The following is a 15,500-nucleotide window of genomic DNA, read 5'->3' as shown; positions in this document are numbered from 1 at the left end:
AAAGAATCCACCCTTTCTTAAGAGATTAACTGTTAGTCCCACCTCCCTTTCTCCAAAAATTCAGCAGCTGCATCTCAGTTTAAATCGTACTACTTAACAGTTCTAAGCAATTGGCTTTTCAATAGACATTAGAATTCTAAAACTCCTGGATTTAATGGGTCTGTCCTGGGAGGACTGCAAAAGTGCAATCATAGAACAATAGGGGTCATTACATCTCTCATCAAGGATTCACCTTCTACTTTGATATCCTCCATTCTTGGAGGAGAACACATAATGTGAAACAGCTATCAAACAAGCATATAAATAAACTAAATGAAGGTAATGAAGAGACCATGATTGTGTGTGTGTGTGTGTGTGTGTGTGTGTGTGTGTGTGAGAGAGAGAGAGAGAGAGAGAGAGAGAGAGAGAGAAAGATAGCTAGCTGGCCTCCCGAAACATTCTGAGGACTTTAAGAAAGCACAAAGGATGTGCAAGGTCCTGGGTTCAATACCCACTGTAGCCAAAGTGAGAGAGAGAGAGAATAAGCTCATGAATCTCTAAGAATAAAGCAAATAAAAAAAATAAAGGAAATTGCCTTCTAGATAAATATAAAGCAAAATCTTCTCATCAACAGTAAAGTAAAATGCACTAACTTGGTGGAATACAAGTTGAAAGTAACTGTTGACCAAATAACAGAAAACAGTCTATAAAATTGTAATTGAACATTAAAGTGTATAATTTTGCTAAGTAGGCATAGAAATTTATAAAATCCATGTCTTATAATTGTCCCGTGTTTACTCATGTACCTAAATTAAAATAAAATGATTTAATCCAGGAAAAACCACTCCTGAAAGATTTTTTAAAATATGTTTATATCTGAACCCATGCTCAGAGCAGCAGAAATATATCAGAAAGGAAAATATTCTATTTAATCCTTGTTAAACTTTGTATTTAGGGAAGGTTCTTAAATATAAATTACCTAATATCAACTAAGTTCTCAGTAAGGCGGACAAACTTTCATTGTTTTTAAAACGTGTAGAACAATAACTTCTTCTTTACCTCCAAAAAAACAGACTATAAACTTTCATTTAAAAAAAAATGGCATTCCTATCCCCTTTCCCTTAAATAAATTGGTTATTGAATAAGCTTTCTACTTATTTGAGAATAAATATTTAGTTGGGATTACTGGCCTGTATCTTCCAGTTACAACATGTTTGCAACTAGTGAAAAATAAAAACTTGATTTTTGTTAACTTTTTTTCAATACAGATGGCTTAAAATAAACAGAAATCTCTGGGGTTTTTTATTGTAATCTTATAAATATCCTTCTAACACACTTGGATTTTTTCTAAGTATGCTACCACTGCCTTGTAGTAGTAAACTTTAGAAAATGTTGAGATTCCAAAGGCTGCCTACAAACCAAATGGCATTTTTGCTTTGGCAGGCTGAGCACCTCATTCCGGCTTCTCTCACCCCCTCTAGCGTTTGCAAAGCTCATCTGTCTGATTATCCAGTTACCTCACTGAACAAGAGCGTGGCTAAGTCCTGCCCATCTATGACATCACCCCCTTCTTCAACCACTGCGAGGTGAAGCTTTAAACTTCAGACTTGGAGGTGGGCTGTGTGCAGTAAACTGGAATGCTCTCCCTGGCTCACTCAGCGCAGGGGTGATGTGAAGCAGGGCAAGCTTAGGCTGCAGCTGCCGTTGGCTTTGTGTGGACTGGACGCTGTGTTTGGGAGACGAGGGAGGATTATTACTCCAATTCACAGTCAATGGAATTACAGCTACAGCAGACGTGTACATAAGATTGCTTTTTCTCATCTTCCTGGTAAGTGTTTTCCGTGTTTTTTCTTATGATTGTCCCAGAAAGTTTGCTTGGTTTTACTCCCTAGAAAGAAACGACTTAGTGCCATGAGGAATCCAAACAGGGATGTTTGCTCTGTCACTAGTAAGAGCAATATATGTGCGTGCAAGCCAGCAAGGAAAAATTTGACTAGACAACCAAATGCAAGAAGTTTCTTAAAACCTTTCATTTTTGAAAAATAATAAATAGCTACTTTCTACCTCGAGTAACTGATATTTGAAAAAGGCTTTATGGAAAACATCAAGTTGGAAAGTTAAATGTTAAATATTAGTGAATACAAGGCGGATTTTTTACAGATAGGAAAGTGAAAGGTCTTGCTAACTTGGTGTGTACTGTATGTGTGGTATGATCACCAATTGCTGTTTTTACAACTGTGAAAGGAAATCGATAATCCCTCAGCCCATAAGTACGCAGTACATGAAAAGCATACATCTTGCTCACAGCGAGCCAAGCCAAGCTTCTCCTGGAGACTTATGTGCCTCTGTAAAGGATTAACAGCTACACCTAGATTTTAAAGCTTGCACTGCTATCCTGCGAGAGCTCCTTCCAGCATTTCAGGGTTGCAAATCTCAACTAGTGAATTCAACTCAGAGGAGGGGGAGATTCTCTTCCAAACCATATTCCCCCTCTAGTAGAATGCCAAAATCCATTGCTTGGGCAAGTGTAGTATGTGACTAGCATAGTAACTGGCTAAGTCTACTCAGAAAAACTAACAAAGCTACCCAGAAAGCTATGCTTTTGATGTATGCAATGAGTTCAGGGTAGAAGGGAAAAGAATAAATGAGTAGCGCCCTCATCGAGTGGGATATGCAGAGTATCCATTCACTTGCAACTCGTAATGGAAAAAAATCTTACATTGGAACAAATGCATTTATACTACAATGCTTTCAAAAAGTATCTTCTCAATCTTTTTTTTCAATGAATTAGGTCTGAAACAAAATGGTTGCATAGAGGTAAAGAGTGCAACAGGCCCATATTTTCCCAACATCTGTAGGGTATTTATTAATTTATTTAAAATTAAAAAGAAAAAATTGATTTTCTACAATTATGGAGCCAAATTCTCCAACAGTTTTAAAAATCAACTATTTTAAATTTTCTTAAGAAATACATCTGCTTTTAAATGCACATGTGTGTTATTTTACTTGCTTAAAACATGAATAAATCCACTAGAAAAGTGCTTCAGCTGTAGCAATGCCTTTCGTTTATCCCTAACTACATAAAAATGCCATGACCAGTATAAACATAAGGAATGAGTTTGTCTGTTTTCAGGTAGAATCACTTATGCCTGCTCAAAGTGACAGATGATTAATCCTCATCTCTTTGGAAATGAGTAAAGAAAAATTAATCCCCTAAAAGTACCACAATAATATTATTATTACTATACTACAAATATAAATAAAAATATCAAATTTTAATTAGAAGGTTGATTATGTCACTTAATTTCGAACATATATGTACTTGGACACACAGATACACACACACACACACACACACACACACACACGTATTTATTAGCCTGAATTTTAAAACAGGGTTAAAAAAATTTGATTGCATGTACTTAACTAAGAAAATTACAGTTAAATGTTTTCCTAAATAGAGCACTGCCAAAATATATCAGGTCTAAGGATCAGCAAAGTGAATGAATAAACATAATGAATTCATTAATATTATATTCCAGTAGACCATCTATCAGTTATTAATTGGGCTTTTCATTTCTCTACACACCCCTTTGCTTTTTTAATCAATTATGGTTACGTTCAAAAGACCTAATTAAAGACTTCCTAAACATAAAGTTGTGAAATATATAATTGGGCAGCAAATAAAGTTTTTATCAAAAAGAAGAAAAACAGTAAGAAAATTTGTCATAACTAAATGTGGCAGCAAAATAGAAGGTATGTTTCTTTTGCTTTCAAGTGTTAATTAAGGAGCCTCCAATTCTATCAAAACTTTTTCAAAGCTAAATGAAGCAGTGTGAAATAAATTTGGTTGAAATCTTGTGGCTGTCAGACTTTGTTAGCAAGCTATTAATTATCTTTACCCCAGTTTCTTCTCTAGACTATATTGCCCAATCAAATAGAAACTCCAATTATGCTCAGCATCTTCTGCCTAGGGACACAAGACCCTAATGAACATTGGGTCTCTCCAGATGAAAAATACAAATAATCAGCTTTAAATATGCAATGCAGTGCAATGAGATTTTTCTGTGCTCTTCTTGGCCATAATTCCTAAGGCTTTCTCTTCTTTCTGCATTATTTTGAACAATTTTAAGCCCAACAAAAATCAGTAGCGAAAAAGAAAAAAAAAAATCAGTAGCTGGGAATTTGCCTTGTCTTAATATTATGTTGGTGTTTCTTCTTTCTTGCTTTTTAGTTTTGCTATGCCAATGCTCATGCCAATATTAAATTAAATCTGGCATTTAAAATATATTTGATCTAAAGTTGCCATTTCAGTCAATTCTCAACTCTCCTCCCCTTTTTAAGGTGGGTGGGCTACTTAACAAAGAATGTGATTAATCGTTAGATCCAGAGCTAACTTTTAAAATTTTGAATAAATCCCGTTTTATATTCTCTTATTCATACCACTTTATTTAAAAAGCATTATAAATAATGGTCTCACTTCAAATGAAGATCACCATAAATGAAGTCAACTAGGGAAATAAGGTTCTGTAAATTTTTCAAAGGCCTTGATTTCTCCCCTTCCTTCTCTCCTCCTTTTTCCTTCCCTCCTGCCCCCCACCTTTTGCCCCAGAGGCCTTCACTGTTCTTCTCAACAGGAGGCTTTGTTGTAATTAAACCAGAGAAAAACTGGCCAGCAGCAGCCAACATCTGACTTGCCGCTTCTGAAAGCAGTGTTCTGGTAGAGTGTACCACCCCCCAGCGGGCAAAAACTCTACAGTAAATCTCTCAGCAATATTAATCCTCAAAATGGCATTTTCTCTTCAGAGCATAAAAAGGGATATTTCTTGTCTTCTTCTAACATCCTACCATTTCAAAAATTTACTAAAAGTCAACAAACCTATTTCCAACAAAGAGATGATTAGTAAATATCTTCCAAAAGAGCCGTCTTCCTTTTAATAACTGATATAGGTATATACATTTAAGAAAGCATTTTCCATTTTCAAAATGCAGATAACATTACTAAATTTAGTTAAACGTCACACTAAAAGACAGTTTTGAAAGCCATTTTATACTGTACAAGAGAGCATGTTTCAGGATTTTGTTTTATCTATTAACAAGAAATCCAGAGAAAAGATTTTAAGTACAAAGGAATAAACTATAAGCAACAGCTAGAGTTTAATTTGTTTACACTTGCATAATCTCTTTCCTAGCCCCAAATCAAATGTCAGTAATATATAAAAAAAGCTCTCTCCAGGTATGAGTCTGTTTAAAGGAAAGGAGGGAGAAATTGCTCTCACTTGATGGGACAATGACAGCTTTTGTTCTTTATTCTTTCACTTTACATGTGCAGAAGTTACCTTGGTAACTTTGGAGAGAAAACCCACAGACCACATTTGCTTAAACACCATTTTTAATGTGTGCCACTGGACTGTAGATTGATCAACTTATGTGTTGTTGATTTTCTTTTTCTTCATCTGTTTTAAATCAATAATATGCTACTCCTACTTGGATATGAAAAAATGTATTTTATGATTTTAGATGTTCTCACCCACTAGCACAGTGCTTGCCACATGGTTGATTTAAATAAATATTTGCTGAACTAGTGTATGGAAATTTAAATATTAGAAATTTAAAGCCAAATAGTGTTCACACAATTCCTGGAAGAGGAATTTCAGATTTGCAATAAAAAAAAAGTTTGTGTTTTAACAAAAGTAAGCACCCTTTTAATTACACTTGCTCAAAAGTCAGCACAAACTTAAAGCATGTCCCTGCTCCAAGCTCTCTACCACTTATCTCCACCACCCGCTATATTAACATCTTATTTATTCTTACAAGTTGTGGTTCTTTAATTCATTAAGTCTGGCTTTAATATCATAAAAGGAGAACATTCACTATGATGAAAGATAACATCTCAGTTTGCCTTTTTTGTTTTAAGGATGCTTGATTTAACTTTACAAGCCAAAATAAATGAAGCAGAATTACATTCATTCATCACAAACTCATTGGGGAAAAGAACCAGTAACATGAAAGGAGAAAGTAAAAATCCTTTGCTTTGGAACTTTTAGCCCCTATTTTCCATAAACAAAACAAAACCTTCTTCAGGCTAGAAAATAGTGTGGATAAAGCCAAGTATAAAAAAGGAATACTTGCTTCTCTGCCTCTCAGCAAACCCTTATGATTTCATGACTCTCAAGAGGAGAGTTAGAGGTCCTTCTGCTTGCCTGGCATTAAACAAAAGAATTGGAACTTTCCTGAAATCTGATGATCGTGGAAAATTTAACTACCAGGCAGGCTGCTTAGAAAGCATTTTGCTGTCACTATCAACTAACCTGAAATTCTCCAGTTTTTCAGTTTAACCATATACATAGTTTATTTGAAATACCTTTTGTTGTTGCGTTCACAGGTTGTTGATTTTTTTGAGCTTTCTAGAAAAAATTTTAAGCTTAATAAGTGAATTATTTTCCTTATACTCTAGATGATGACTGCCATAAGTTCTAATTTACCTAGAAATATTCACAAACTTGGATAAATTAAGCATGGGTTTTCTTCAATATCAAGATTTTATTCCAAATAATAATGCAATTATTCTGGATTAAAAGTTCTACATGCTGTTTTCTGATTGAATATTTTTAAAGTTCCAATAAAAAGAAACCCAAAATTTAAAACCTTATACTTGGTCCTAAGATTGTTAAACAAAAATGATTAATAATCAAACAAGTCAAATCAAAATCAACTTAAACAGAAGGTACCAAATAAAGCATTTAGGAAGTTAGCACTATCATCATCTATCTTCATTTTAGTATAAGTTGTATTCTCAAAACATGGGAAATACCTTCTTCTCTCAAATATTTCCTTATCAAAAATATTGTACTAGCAGAGAAGAAATCATGTAAATATGCAGATTGCCTCAAGTTCTTGATTTTATTTCAATATCACTTTTCTCTTCAGATATGACTCCTTAATTTCTATTAGTTTTCCTAAAATATTTCAAGATGATAGCATCCTCATCTATTTGAATGTTTTCTTAGGTGTATTCTGAAAATAAACTAGAGGGAAACTTTTTAGACTTGATGATTACATTATAAATGCAAAAAAACAATTGCCTCTGCAATTTTTTAAGACACTGAATAGAAGGATCCCTATTAAAATTTTGATTCACCAGTAAGTTGATTATGTGGTTTCTTCTTTTTGCTAGTTTTAAGTGCTATATACTTAAATGATTCCATTAAAATAATTTTAAAACATTCTTCTAAGTAACCAGGCTCCACATACATTTTTCCACCAAGTCACCCCATTAACAATATTTTTCTAAAAGATCGATTGCTTTTTGTTCAGAAGTAATGGCTTCTTTCAAGCCTATGCAGACAGAAAAGCTCTGAAGTCGATGTTGTGGAAACCTGGCCACAGTGTCCATGCTGATGGGGGTCATTTTCTTTTCATCATTCACATTCAACTACAATGTCTGTGGATTTGGAGAACCAGCTCAGAAAGGAGGAAGTTGAAATATTTGTGTCAGATTGCTTTCTTTTGATAGAGAGATATTCATTATAGTTTTTAATATGCCAAAAAAACCTCTCTGGCACTATATTTTCAAATATAAAGGGGTAGATGATTAAAAAATTCAGTCAAACATAAATTGAACTGTAGGGAATATGAGCAAGTGAGAGAAGCTCTAAGCAAAATCTTCATTTGTGAAAGAGAATCCTTTCCTAAGAAATCTGTTTTATGTTTTAATGCAATTTGGAAAGGACATTTTCCACGAACTTAATGAGACTTCATTTTTCTGTTAATCCAACATTATTACTACTATTGTGTGAATGGAAAATGTGAGTTTGCATATCAAACAGCAGTGGAAGCCGGTTCACAAATGTAAAACAGGTAAAATAAACAAATTAATCTTTCTTCTTTTCACACCAACTTAGTTTTTATATATCTTTCTCTCTTTGGGTTACAAATGTGAAAAACAATACATATTCTTAGAGCCTGGTTTTGTAAAACCAGATATAAAATTAAAATGGAGATGCTTCATCTCTGTTCATTATTATGATCATCACTTTGGATATGTTGTGATCTGCCATGACTGGGGACAATCAAAGATTTTAAATTCCCATTCAGCTGATTCACCTGCACTTTAGATTATGTCTTGCCTTATCAGTGTTCCTGAATATAAGAAATGTTTGACTATTAGTGATTTTAAGCAAGTTCTCACTTGTTGTCTTTATAATAATTTTAATTAGTTTCTAATGCAATTACATTACAGTATTTCTTTCTAAATTTAAATTAACCACATTATTTTATATGCTGATTAATTTTACAGCTTAGAAAATATTTAAAGCAAAAGATCTTAAAAATATCTTGTAATTATAATTTCAATAGCTTGGTTTTCTATTTTCACAAACAGAAAGCAAGAGTTTACAAGATAATTCCACAATAATGAGCAAAACTCTCACATTAAACAATAAATCATTTAAAATTTTTCTCTGTGTACACTTTGCAATTTTCACTAGAGACTTCTTTATCTATTGCCATTTTCATTTCAAGTTGCCCTAATAAATTCTATGCAATTTTTTTCAACTTTTCTTCTGTTAATAAAGTCTGATGGCATTGGCATCAAGTGGTAGACTGAAAGACACAGAATTTTCAAAAGAACCAGAATCACAAAATTATGACATTATTTAACATACATATTCAGTAGAGAGTTTAAATTCTGGAACAGATGCCATCCTTGTTGGACACTAGGTAATAGTTGGCAGAGAAGCAAATTGCTACTTTAGTCCTTAATCTTGAGGTCAAATATTCCCATGATACTCAAGTGTTATGTAGAGAAAGCATATATGTAGAGAAAGCATCTGAGTGGGTGACCCTGCATCACTGATACTGAACTACCAACCTAATCCTAGCCCTAAAAATCCTCATGCATATTAGTTAATGGCAGAACAATCATCATTAAAATCACTGGTCTCTTTAGTCAAGTCTTCTTTCAGAAATGAAAAGTACATTAGTGGAAATTTGTATGTTCATGTTTAGCCTAGAGAGAAATGCCCAATCAGGTTTTGATATGCTTTCTAGGAGGTCATTATATGGGTGTCCTTTCTATTCCAAATACAGATTTTCCAAGTTCACTGTATGAAAAGAAAATTATAGTAGTATTTTCCTAAAAAACTAACTTGAACTTTTATGCCACCTTTTAGGCAAGAACACTTGAGGGCCTAGAATTTCAAAATCACTAAGGAGCCCCCAGACACACCCCTAAAGAGGAAGGTGATGGTGTCCACCTTCTGCAACTGGGAATTCTTCCTGCAGAAAGAATAAAATAGGGAACTAAGCAAATAAAAAGAAAAGCATTAAAGCAAAGTCTTTTCAACCTTTCAAATTGGAGATTGTATAACTTTTGTAAAACTGTGGTCAAATGTTTCAAAAAGTTACCATGGCACTTCTGTCAAAAGTCTTTGTTAAATATTTACTCACCTCTTTGACATATACTTGTTCTTTTCTTTTTAAACATTTTATCATTTTATGCCTAAGACTTAAAGTGAACTTATGAAGATTATCCTGAAAAGTCATGAAAGGGGCTTATGCTACGAATCAGTTAAGGGTAGAGACGATCTGTTGGCTGACAATGTCATATTATCTCCTACTTTATTTATACAGCTAACTGGGAAGCATAAAAACAAAGCACTCAATAAATCCCTTTCCATCAGCTACTATACTAAAGATGTGTTGCTTAAAGAAAGAATTGAAATTAAATTTCTAGGCAATTTCTCTAATTTTTTCAAGTTCATTATTAATAGTTCATTAAAACCTTTTACTTTCACAGGAGATGCTCAATACCAGTATATTTTAAGGAAGAAAACTATAAAGAAAATTTAGTATGCTTCTTTTTCTTTCCATGAAGAATATATGAATTGTTTTCTTACCTCTTAAAAGAGAATACATGTTCTTGTATAACGTGACTGCACCAGAAATTCTGAGAAAGCAGCAAGAAGCAAAAGCTGAAAATAGCTATTTCACAGCAGGTAATCATACCTCAGGATGTAGCTACTGTACAAAGTTTATACTTGGATAATCCTGGATGGGAATAAAGGTAGGGGGTAACTGCCTGAAAAAAAAAAATAAAAACCTATTACTATACAGGCCCTAGCATCATGAATGGCTTTCTTCATGAGGATCTGAAGTTACTATCTCTGCCCACATTGCACAGAAGAGCCAATAAGAATTTCAAAGAGGGAAAGTTCTACTAAGGGAATTAAGCTACACAAAAGGAACCTTCATACAGAAACTCTATCAGAAAGAAAAAAAAAAAAAATATATATATATATATAGGAAGCCATGTGTCCTACATAGTAACAGGAAGCTGAATTGTTTCTGGCCCCCACTTTAATGAGCTTGCCCACCATGCTGAACCGCAGCTGGAGTGTTCATTGACAACAGTGAACCTGACCTGGAGGTGTGTCCGGCATAGGATTTCTTGAATAAACAGTGAAGAACATTTCCAAGGACTAAACAAGAGTTTATAAGTCCCAGCCCCTCACCAGGAAAATAATATATGTGCATTTGGACTTTCACCCACGCAAAATTTACTCACATCGTTAAATAAGGTAGGAAAAATATTAAGTGTTTTATTTTCATGCCTAAAATTATAAAGGCTAATAAATATCTAAAAGTGCAGAAAAGTTTATATGACACAATATAGATTGGTATAAATCTATAAATCACCAACCCATGGGGGAAGTTGAATCATGTACTAGGTTAGAATTTGAACAAAAAAAAATGAATTGCGAAAACATGTTATGGGCTAGAAAATAAGTAAAAATGTGGATAAAGTCATTAAACCATGTAATATAAAACATAACAAAATCAAATCCAAGGAAAAGAATACTTTAACATGAATTAGAATTTTCCATTTAGATTAGCTGCACATATTAGCTATGAAATTCCCAAAATTAAATAAATGAAAGATTCCTTTTTTATTCTTTTTGCTTTTAAGCAAGGTTTACTATTAATAATCCAAGAAAGAGAAATTCCATTAATAATCAAATCAAATGATTGGCTTTAAGGAGACTGAGAATCTAAAGATGCATGAAACTATTCCTAAATAGTAAAAGAATAGACTGTTTTTATTACCCATTTGTACAAACTGTGGTCTTTTACTTAATAAGAAATTAGAAATAAAAATTTGGTTTTTTAAGAAAAGTGAAATTATCATCTTTATAACAAATTATATTTCCTATGTCAATTATTATGAATATTGAGAAATCATTCAAAATTTGATTAGCTTGATTAGTGACTGGTTGTAAAATTAATATTAAATATCATTAAAATACTTTAGACTATTTAATAAAACTCTAGTTATATTTAACATTTCAAGAGCACAACATTTGGGACATGATGCTTTTTAACTTATATACCAGAAATATTCAAGGTAAAGAGGTTGATTATATGATTGTGTTCATTGTTAACAACCAATAACTCCTAATATGCCCTTGTCTAAACAATTAAAATACTAAAAGTGATCACAAATGCTTTAGTTATCTCTGTTTTAAAGGCTCTCTTCAGTATGGGAGTCTGATGATTTTCTTTCTTTTCTTACTCCATTTTAGGGCTCTGAAGTAACAGAAAATCTTTGTGTAAAGACCTCAACATTGCTGACCATGATCAGCCCAGCCTGGAGCCTCTTCCTCATTGGGACTAAAATTGGGCTGTTTCTTCAAGTGGCACCTCTATCAGTCATGGCTAAATCCTGTCCATCTGTGTGCCGCTGTGATGCGGGTTTCATTTACTGCAATGATCGTTTTCTGACATCCATTCCAACAGGAATACCAGAGGATGCTACAACTCTCTACCTTCAGAACAACCAAATAAATAATGCTGGGATTCCTTCAGATTTGAAAAACTTGCTGAAAGTAGAAAGAATATACCTATACCACAACAGTTTAGATGAATTTCCTACCAACCTCCCAAAGTATGTAAAAGAGTTACATTTGCAAGAAAATAACATAAGAACCATCACTTATGATTCACTTTCAAAAATTCCATATCTGGAAGAACTGCATTTAGATGATAACTCTGTTTCTGCTGTTAGCATTGAAGAGGGTGCATTCCGAGACAGTAACTATCTCCGACTGCTTTTCCTATCCCGCAATCACCTTAGCACAATTCCCTGGGGTTTGCCCAGGACTATAGAGGAACTACGCTTGGATGATAACCGCATATCCACTATTTCATCACCATCTCTTCAAGGTCTCACTAGCCTAAAACGTCTGGTGTTAGATGGAAATCTGTTGAACAACCATGGTTTAGGTGACAAAGTTTTCTTCAACCTAGTTAACTTAACAGAACTGTCACTGGTACGGAATTCCTTGACTGCTGCACCAGTAAACCTTCCAGGCACAAACCTGCGGAGGCTTTACCTTCAAGATAACCACATCAACCGGGTGCCCCCAAATGCTTTTTCTTACCTAAGGCAGCTGTACCGACTTGATATGTCCAACAATAACCTAAGTAATTTACCTCAGGGTATCTTTGATGATTTGGACAATATAACCCAATTGATTCTTCGAAACAATCCCTGGTATTGTGGGTGCAAGATGAAATGGGTACGTGACTGGTTACAGTCACTACCTGTGAAGGTCAATGTGCGTGGGCTCATGTGCCAAGCTCCCGAGAAAGTTCGTGGAATGGCTATCAAGGACCTCAATGCAGAACTGTTTGATTGTAAAGACAGTGGGATTGTAAGCACGATTCAGATAACCACTGCAGTACCCAACACAGTGTATCCTGCTCAAGGACAGTGGCCAGCTCCAGTGACCAAACAACCGGATATTAAGAACCCCAAGATCACTAAGGATCAGCGAACTACAGGGAGTCCCTCAAGAAAAACTATTATAATTACTGTGAAATCTGTCACCTCTGACACAATTCATATCTCCTGGAAACTTGCTCTACCTATGACTGCTTTAAGACTCAGCTGGCTTAAGCTGGGCCATAGCCCAGCATTTGGATCTATAACAGAAACAATCGTAACAGGGGAACGCAGTGAATACTTGGTAACAGCCCTGGAACCTGACTCACCCTATAGAGTATGCATGGTTCCCATGGAAACCAGTAACCTCTACTTATTTGATGAAACTCCTGTTTGTATTGAGACTGAAACTGCACCCCTTCGAATGTACAATCCTACAACCACACTCAATAGAGAGCAAGAGAAAGAACCTTACAAAAACCCCAATTTACCTTTGGCTGCCATCATTGGTGGGGCTGTGGCCCTGGTGACAATTGCCCTTCTTGCTCTAGTATGTTGGTATGTTCATAGAAATGGGTCACTCTTCTCAAGGAACTGTGCTTACAGCAAAGGGAGGAGAAGAAAGGATGACTATGCAGAAGCTGGCACTAAGAAAGACAACTCTATCCTGGAAATCAGGGAGACTTCTTTTCAGATGTTACCAATAAGCAATGAACCCATTTCAAAGGAGGAGTTTGTAATACACACCATATTTCCTCCTAATGGAATGAATCTGTACAAAAACAATCACAGTGAAAGCAGTAGTAACCGAAGCTATAGAGACAGTGGTATTCCAGACTCAGATCACTCACACTCATGATGCTGCAGGACCTGCAGCAGACTGTGCTTCAGGGTTTTTAAAACCTAAGGGAGATGATGGTAGGAACCCTGTTCTACTGCAAAACACTGGAAAAAAAAATAAGACTGAGAAAGCAATGTACTGTACATTTGCCATATAATTTATATTTAAGAACTTTTTATTAAAAGTTTCAAATTTCAGGTTACTGCTGCGATTGAAGTAGTGGAGATGCCTGAACACAATTCTATATTTTAGTATTTTTTAGTAATTTGTACTGTATTTTCCTTGCAAATATTGAAGTTATAAACCATTTACTTTGTGTTCTACTGAGTAAGATGACTTGTTGACTGTGAAAGTGAATTTTCTTGCTGTGTTGAACAATCAGGACTGCATTCACATGAGATCCTTGTAGTATAAGCACAGGCCATTTTTCACTTTGGTATTAATAAAATGTAAAAATAAAAACTGGCTGAATGAGAAAAATTAAATCTCAAAATAGTTATGAAATACTGTTTCAATTATTAAATTTGTATTATCCCAGTGGTAGTCAATAAATCAAAATATGTGAAGTAATGGGCAATATCAAACTTGCTGCATATCTCCATTTTTACTCTAGGCAAATTAAGTATCCTTAAGTTAAGCATATCTTCTGAACTGAATATATATCAACTGGCATAAAAATAATGTGAAGTCTCCTGTTACAGTCATTGTCAACAAAGCTTTAAGAATAAAGGACTTCACAAAAACAATAATATAAATGTGCTTCTAAGTTAGGGGGGAAAATCTATACTTAAAAGAAATGAAAACTTAGACTTATATAGTGCAATAAACACAAATACTAGAATTGCATTTTGGTTTTGCCTGTACCATCCTAATTTTTGAAAATTGAATTCTAAACACAAAATTGTTAGTGTTTATGATGTTTTTATCATAAGAGATATCAAAGAGAAATTTTATGCATATTGAAAAGATAGCATAACCATAAGTGATTTCCCTCAGCAATCCAGAGAAAGTAGAACTTTAAGTAAGGGAGAATTTAAAAGAAAAATAAACACTAGAAATCAAATTTAGATCTGGTCTATGTGAAATGTTTTAACACTGTACATAAATGTCCAATTTACTTTCACAATGATCAAGAATACTGCCCATTACTGTCACAGTTTTCCAGATATTACATAATAAACTTGTAATGTAACATTTCTTTCTAGCTTCCTACTGAATTGTGAGCTATTACTTGTTTAAAAAACCATATCATTTTTTGTTGCCATGATTTTTTTTTCAATGAAAAACCAAAGTGCATTGTACGCCCTTTGGCCAGTCTTGTATGTGCCTTGATCCAACGCTACATGTATTCAGCTTTTAAAACTCGACAAATTTTTCATACTTACTTAAATATGAAAAATTATGGTCTTATTGCTGAATAAAACTTAAGAAAAAAGTACAGAATAATTGTGCTTGCTTTTGGGATTATGTTACTATCACTAAAGTAGCAAATTGGCCAGCACATTAGTCCTAAACACCCCATGTATTTTTCTAGGCATAAAAATAAAAGTTGGCTACAAATAAAAAAAATAGCAATATCTTGAGGTTGTGTATTATTTTTACTTCAAAGAGTGAGTGTTTCATGTATAAATTCATTTTTTAAAATTTTACTTACATATTCTATAAATGGAAAACTTCAGAAATTGATTCAGGGCAATGTATGCATTACTGATATTGTCCTGACTGATGCTTTTTAAAGATGGTCTGTGAAAAAATAATGTGTTTTTTAAATAGCCTTTTTGGAAATCTAAGTCAACCACAAAAGATATGAAATATTATATCTACCACTTAGCAGGTATGGCTTACCTTTCTTGGCTTAGTTTACACACATGTAAATGGAATTCCTCCCATATCACAGAGTAGTTGTAGGAGGGGATTAAATAAGATGAGGTGTGTGAAAACTGTACAATGTTCTAC

At 34.0% G+C, this 15,500-nt stretch overlaps 2 protein-coding genes across 8 annotated transcripts in view; one reads left to right on the top strand and one right to left on the bottom strand.

Annotated features, from left to right (window-relative positions):
* MACROD2 (mono-ADP ribosylhydrolase 2) overlaps positions 1-15,500 on the bottom strand; it is a 2,040,087-nt gene that overhangs the window by 1,688,713 nt on the left and 335,874 nt on the right. The window contains exon 4 of one of the 5 annotated variants that reach the window (XM_081290814.1): positions 9,931-10,060. The exons of the other annotated variants lie outside the window; for them this stretch is intronic. Within the exon in view, the coding sequence (XP_081146940.1) occupies positions 10,014-10,060 (47 nt within the window). The 3' untranslated portion in view covers positions 9,931-10,013. Of the gene's footprint in view, positions 1-9,930; positions 10,061-15,500 lie in introns of those variants that run through there. 5 annotated transcript variants of the gene reach the window in all.
* FLRT3 (fibronectin leucine rich transmembrane protein 3) lies at positions 1,618-15,034 on the top strand. 3 transcript variants are annotated; one of them, XM_081290806.1, is made up of 2 exons: positions 1,618-1,807; positions 11,562-15,034. In XM_081290806.1, exon 2 carries the CDS (start codon positions 11,613-11,615, stop codon positions 13,560-13,562), a length of 1,950 nt encoding a protein of 649 aa, XP_081146932.1. In that variant the 5' UTR covers positions 1,618-1,807; positions 11,562-11,612; the 3' UTR covers positions 13,563-15,034. The 3 variants fall into 3 exon arrangements, with proteins under 3 accessions (XP_081146932.1, XP_081146933.1, XP_081146931.1); XM_081290807.1 differs by lacking the exon at positions 1,618-1,807 and adding an exon at positions 9,868-9,977 and having other exon boundaries at positions 11,562-15,009; XM_081290805.1 differs by lacking the exon at positions 1,618-1,807 and adding an exon at positions 10,009-10,559 and having other exon boundaries at positions 11,562-15,008.

The sequence above is a fragment of the Spermophilus citellus genome, assembly GCF_964194105.1.
Source record: "Spermophilus citellus genome assembly, chromosome: 4".
Lineage (NCBI taxonomy): Eukaryota > Metazoa > Chordata > Mammalia > Rodentia > Sciuridae > Spermophilus > Spermophilus citellus.
Note: the sequence above shows the minus strand (reverse complement) of the source record. Positions and strands in the feature narration are given on the sequence as shown.

Bases quoted from the DNA above. Each gene is read 5' to 3' on its own strand.
- FLRT3 (XM_081290806.1), top strand. From the start codon at position 11,613: ATGATCAGCCCAGCCTGGAGCCTCTTCCTCATTGGGACTAAAATTGGG.